The sequence below is a fragment of the Stomoxys calcitrans genome, chromosome 2, assembly GCF_963082655.1.
Source record: "Stomoxys calcitrans chromosome 2, idStoCalc2.1, whole genome shotgun sequence".
Lineage (NCBI taxonomy): Eukaryota > Metazoa > Arthropoda > Insecta > Diptera > Muscidae > Stomoxys > Stomoxys calcitrans.
In genome coordinates, this window is record NC_081553.1 from 176,011,638 (window position 1) to 176,017,637 (window position 6,000).

The 6,000-nt window shown below is 34.9% G+C and overlaps 1 protein-coding gene across 1 annotated transcript; it reads right to left on the bottom strand.

The window, feature by feature from the left end:
* Positions 1-3,636: 3,636 nt before the first annotated feature.
* Positions 3,637-5,725, bottom strand: LOC131994994 (uncharacterized). Its single transcript, XM_059362407.1, has 2 exons — positions 4,095-5,725; positions 3,637-4,010 (listed from the first exon to the last, which is right to left on the bottom strand). Exons 1-2 carry the CDS (start codon positions 5,181-5,183, stop codon positions 3,858-3,860), a joined length of 1,242 nt encoding a protein of 413 aa, XP_059218390.1. The 5' UTR covers positions 5,184-5,725; the 3' UTR covers positions 3,637-3,857.
* Positions 5,726-6,000: the final 275 nt, after the last annotated feature.

A 6,000-nucleotide genomic window follows, 5' to 3' on the forward strand; every position in this document is an offset into this window, starting at 1 on the left:
GCATTTATTGTCCGATTTCTCCAAAATTTGATGCAGTGAACATCTTTCTTCAATGTGGCCCAGTTTAGGATAAAGCTGCCATATAGACCGATCTCTCGATTTATAGTTTTTGGCTCCATAAAAGGCACATTGATAATCCAATTTCAGATTTCAGATTGTTCTGTATTGGTATATGGCTACCAAAAAGACAAATATTTTGTTCTACAAAATTGAACAATGACCTGTACTTATTAGTATTTGGTCAAAATCGGACGATATTTCGATAAGCTGCTATGGGGGCAAATATTATGCATTTTGGTTAACATATATACCCGAAGTAGTGGATATCCAATGTTCAGGCCGGCCAAATGCTACGTTTTGTAATAAGCATAATTGATTTTGGAATCAATTGGAATTTCTAAGGACAGTATGGTCCTCATAGTTTTTCCGTGTTTCTATTAGACGATATTTAGAGTGGTTCTTTCCTCCTTTTATATCTTTACTGAATATTTTCCTATTCTTCAACTATTGGTTCGTCTTAGCGGCATTCAGCCTTTGGATCGTTCGTTGTTTTTGTGTCTTAATTTCGTCTGATATTTTTCCGTATTCTGAATAGTGAATTTATGAAATCTATCCGCTTTCTGTGTTGTGCAGTGAACTGAATTATATTAAAAGGTTATTATTTTGAGAATTATTTTCCTTCCACGGTCAAAAAGTCATCGTCTTCTCTATGCCGTAGGAGTCGAATATGTTAGTTTATTCGATCCCGATAATATTGGATCAGTTTTGACCTGAATTCAGTCCATGTCCTGGAATTTAGCATAAAGGCTTGGGCGTAGTTAGTAAATTTGTTTATGAACGGTAGGAACTTTTTTTCTAAAGTGTAGAAAACATCAATATGTACTACTTCTAAAGGTTTAGTTGCAGTTATTTTATATGGAATTTTAGGAGGAGTCCTAACGTATTTCTCCCTATTGCAAATTACGGAATTTGCAATAGGGAGTTATAAATACTGAATTTCAACTGGGTAAAGTTCTCATTTATACCTCTGTGGTTATTTCTAAGGTGTTCTCCCTTTATTATTTCGGATAGTTCTTCGTTGTCTTGTATTTTCGTTAAAAGTTGATTACTTCTTATGATTTTGAAATTATAGTTTTGGATTAAATGTTTTCTAACGATTTTACATTAGAACATATGGCATACGTTGGTATCTCGAATAAAGATGGCATTTAATCCATAGGGTTTGAAATAATTTTTGATTAGTGTTATTAAGGTGTCCTCATCAAAGCCCTTGCTGTGATAACATCCCTACATTATTGAATATTTTTAGAGTCTTTATTTTCCATGATTCTGAACTTGTTCTGTTCTTTACAATTTGGGTATTGTACATATTAATTGGGGTATTAGTTTGTGGTATTATATCGGTGTCCATGCCTTCTATCAAGTTTACCTATGGCTTAATATGGGACAGAGCGCCTGCGTCCGTAATTTAACCTTTGTTGTATTAAATCGCATAATCGAATTCTTCTATTCTCAATCGCCAACTTACTAGTCTTGAATTCGATTGTTTGATATTAAAGAGCCATTGCAGGGCTGATGGTCAGTATGGATTTCGAATTTCCTTCCAAAAAGGTACGGTCGGAAATATTTAACAGCCCACACGATAGCCAGTAACCCTTTTTCAATGGTGCTATAATTGACTTCATGTTCGTTCAGGGTACGACTGGCATAGCATATGGGATGACCGTCTTGAGGGAGAATGGTACCTAAAGCGAAATTTCTTGCATCGGTGTTCGAGGTGAATAACTTATTAAAATCCTAATATATTAGAAGAGGCTCGCAAAAAAGCCTCCTTTTAGTTCCGTAAAACCCCGGATAAACTCTGGATCTGTTATGTCTATCTCCGTGTCCTTCTTCAGATATTTTGTCAGCGGTTTAGCAATCTGGAAGAAGTTCTCTATGAACTTCCTATAGTAGCTACTTAGGCCAAGGAATTGTTTTATTTGTTTCACAGTGCGAGGAATTGGGTTAGTACAAAAACATTCGAATTTCTTCGGGTAGGGCTTGACTCCGTCTTGGGTTAACGCATTCCCTAGAAAATCAGACTCTCTTTTGAGAATTTCGCCCTTATCGATCTGTATCATTAAATTCACCAATCTTAAACGATCGATCCCAAATTTCAGAAAATTGATGTGTTACTCCAAAAGAAGTGGAAAACACGATTATGCCGTCTAGATAGACAAGACATTTTTTCAAAAAGATCACCCAATATATTGTAAATCAAACGCTGAAATGTTGCTGGCACCGTCTTGAGACCAAAAGGCATTCTTAGGAAATCATTGTGGTCACATTCTACAGAAAAGGTCGTCTTGAGTATGTTTTCTTCGCAGATCTCCACTTGGTGGAATACTTTCGCCAGGTCCAACATTGTGAAGTTCATACTTCATACTACCAGGCATGAACCAACTTAGGGGCGTGGTATGGATAACAATTAGAGACTTTGTTAGTAGCACGGAATTCCCGACCTGGATTTTCTTTTCCAAGGTTACCTTTTTTTAATTTTTTTTTGTTATTTAGCGCACAACAAGCCAATTATTGGCTTATCCGAATTTATATCCGAACACTCTTGTTAAGCTGACCTACTTCGTCCTGATTTCTCCAATATTTCACCAATATTGGGTATAGGATATTTGTCATCGACTCTTTTCTCGTTAAGTTTATGGTAGTCGACTACAAGACGCAACTTCTTTTTCCCGCTTGCATCATCTTACTTCGGGACAATCCAAATGGATGCCGAATAAGAGGATTTCGATGGTCTGATTATATTATTATTCAGGATCTCACGGATTTGTCTCTAAACTTCATCTTTGTGCATGTATGGATAACGATGAATTTGGTATATATAGGAGTTTCATTCACTGTATTTATCTTATGCTTTATGGCATTAGTGAATAAAAGATTTGTTTTGGTTTCGTAAAACAAATTAGAATACTTCAAGACTAACTTAGAGAACTGGTCTTACTTCTCGGAGTTCATATGATCCTTGCGGATTTCTCTTAAAATGTCTTTACTATCCTCGATGGTGACTACATCATCGATTTAGTGCTAATTATCCGTTGTCGCGGGCCAATGATTTTTCGGTGATATGTATATTGTCTTTGGACAATCTGCATATGTCATAACTTCCACTTTAAAATTTTGGGCGTTGTATATTCTCTCTGAAAAATTTGTTCTCCATTAGGATTACACTGTTCCTTGATGTGCACCAACTCATTTTCCACTTTGGTGATAACAATAATCTGAGGGACTCTGTATGTCGTTTGAGCCTGTACATTGTTGCGGAGAGTTTTTAAAATGATCTTATTCTGAGGAAGTTTCCACTGAGGGTTGCATATACCATATATATGCGGTAGTTCCACGGCGAGGCTAGAAAAAGAAAATTTTCGAATACATTATCTATGATTTCATCGTCCTGTTCTTCGTCTGAGTGTGGATGGCAGTCTTCGGCGACATGTTCAGTTCCTTCATCCGGATACGAAACTTTGTCGTAATTCTGTTCGTTTATATTTACATCGATGGGCTCTGGTGGAGGTGAATTGGGCACGAGATAAGGATGGTGGAACCTCCGTGGTTAAAAAAAAAAATAACTCTTTGCAATTTGAAGTCTGAACAAAGAATGATTTTTATTTTCATTTTAAATCTTAAAGAAAACTAAGTTACAATATAATAAATGATGATTAAAGTAAAAGCTAGATTTCTTGGAATTATACAATAAAAGTTACAAAACAATTTCTTATTAATTAGTTGGTGTTAACAATGATATTGGTTATATGAGACAAATATATTTATTGGTTATTCAGCGTTAATTATGACCTAAATCAATAGGTTAACGTTCTCGGTGGTTTTGGTGGAGATAATAAGGTGGGTGTCGTAACTGGTTTTGGTGGAGACAATAAGGTGGGTGTCGTAACTCCTCCCCCCTTAAGATAGAGCGACGGCCACAATGAAGATGTTGTGGTCGGAGTGATAGGCTGTGGAGGTGGAAAGTGGTGTTTGTACGTATTTTTTCGTTTAATGACAATGATGAGTATGGTAATGACTACTATTGTGCATACTAATGTTGTTGTTGTTGTGACTGAGTGAACTGTTGTAGTGGTTATTTCCAGGTTGCTAATTCTGTTGTTGGTTAGAAAGTTGAAATCCTCGAGTTTTTGAAGACTAAGTATTTCGATTGTGGAGTTTACGGAAATGTTGCTGTTTGGTAACGGGGGTATGTGGAGTTGATCCCAATATGCATCGGTATCATCGTGGTATGTTATACCATTTATTGAGACGTCACAGTTCTGGAAACGCACAAGGGCTGTGTCTTTTACTGTGAGAGTTTTGATACTGCAAGTAGAATTTATTAGTGTCTCTGGTGAGTGTATAAAAAGTATTAGGTTTTGTTCCACTTGTGTGATCGATTCCCTTTTTCCAACGTCACTAATTGGGCAATTTGCTTCTTTATTGTTTATTAAGTTTCCAATACATAACGAGTATTTGGTTTCTTCCTGTCGGATCGGTATACCGCAATAATATGTTCCTTCGATCGATGGGCAAAGTGTTTTGTGATGGTGTGTGGAATTTTCATTAAACAATATATATGGTTCTGTTATTATTAACTTAGTTGTGTTTATTGGTAAAGGAATTATGTGGTATAGAAAATAGTCTTCTTCAGAGACATTCGGTACAAGAATATTAAAAATGATATTTGTTTCATTGTAGTAGGCTTGCATGCCTAGCATTTCATAAATATTTTCGATAGATCTGACTTCAATATTTTTTTGTTTTAATTTGACTTCTATGTTTTCGAGTTCTTCCGGGCTGAGGAGGAATCTTGAAATTATATTTAGTTTTGACAGAACTACTGCCTCAGCTATGTTTGTTAAGTGGTGTGTTAGAAGGTCGATGTTGTAGTTTATCTGGTTGAGGTATTGTGTTTGTAATAGTATGTCCTCTTCCTGTTTTATTTTATTAGTTGTGCTCAACATGTATCTTTCTATTGTGTGCTGTTCGTTATTTATGTGGGATGTTATGTTATTGAATCTTTCAATCATTTTAAAGTTGATTGAATGTTCGTGTGAAAGTGTATATGTAACGTTGTTTAGGTTTGAGTAAATGTTTTCTATCTGTTGATTTATTGTTCTAGCGTCTTGGTCATCCATGTTACCCGTTATGAATTTAATCACGGAACCTAGTCCATTTATTAGTCCTCTTCTCTGTCTTTTAATTGGGTATAATGCTAAAAACTTGGTCTTTAATTCTGCAAGTTTTAGCTTAGTTATTCTTACGATGTTAGGTTCAAATATATGTTTCTCGAAAAGGTCAAGATTGTATTCTATAACGTCAATGTTTGTTTTGTAGTTTTCAAGATTAATGATGTGAATAAAGCTGTTGAGATTTGTGACGAATCTTGCGGGGCCTAAACGCAGTGGTAAAATGCTTTGGTGTGTTGGCAAGTTGTGTACCTCGATTATTTGTGCCTGAATTGAAGGAATTCTAAAAGTGAAAGATTAGTGTTAGTTTGTGTGAGAAGAGCGTGAGGGTAGTTCTGGTCAATGTTCTATCCCTAGTATATATTCATATTAATTTACTGAATTATTGTTTATTTGTTTATTTATGTACTAAACATGTAGTAATAGTATAGGACATTTCTTTTTCTTTTTGCAAAGGCTATAATAATTCTTGATACAATTAAAATTTTAGTTTTTATTTATTTATTTATTTATTTATTTATTTTTTTTTTTTTTTTTTTTTTTTTTTTTTATTTTTTTTGTTGTTTCCTTAATCTACATTTATGTAATTTCTTTTGCCCTTTAGTAAGAATGGTAAATTTGCCATCTTTTTCAACTGTTTGCTTTGAATATCTAGGCGTCAATTTGTTTCTTCTTGATTCTTTCCTGAAAACGATTTGGCCATCAGTGATGTCTTCAGGATCCTCTCTAGAATCATTCAGGTTTTCGATTCTTGTCTTTGTTGTGT

Coding starts and splice junctions, on each gene's coding strand:
- LOC131994994 (XM_059362407.1), bottom strand. CDS start 5,183: ATGGATGACCAAGACGCTAGAACAATAAATCAACAGATAGAAAACATT. Junction 4,011..4,094: donor TCACAACAACAACAACATTA/GTATGCACAATA, acceptor CCACCTCCACAG/CCTATCACTCCGACCACAAC.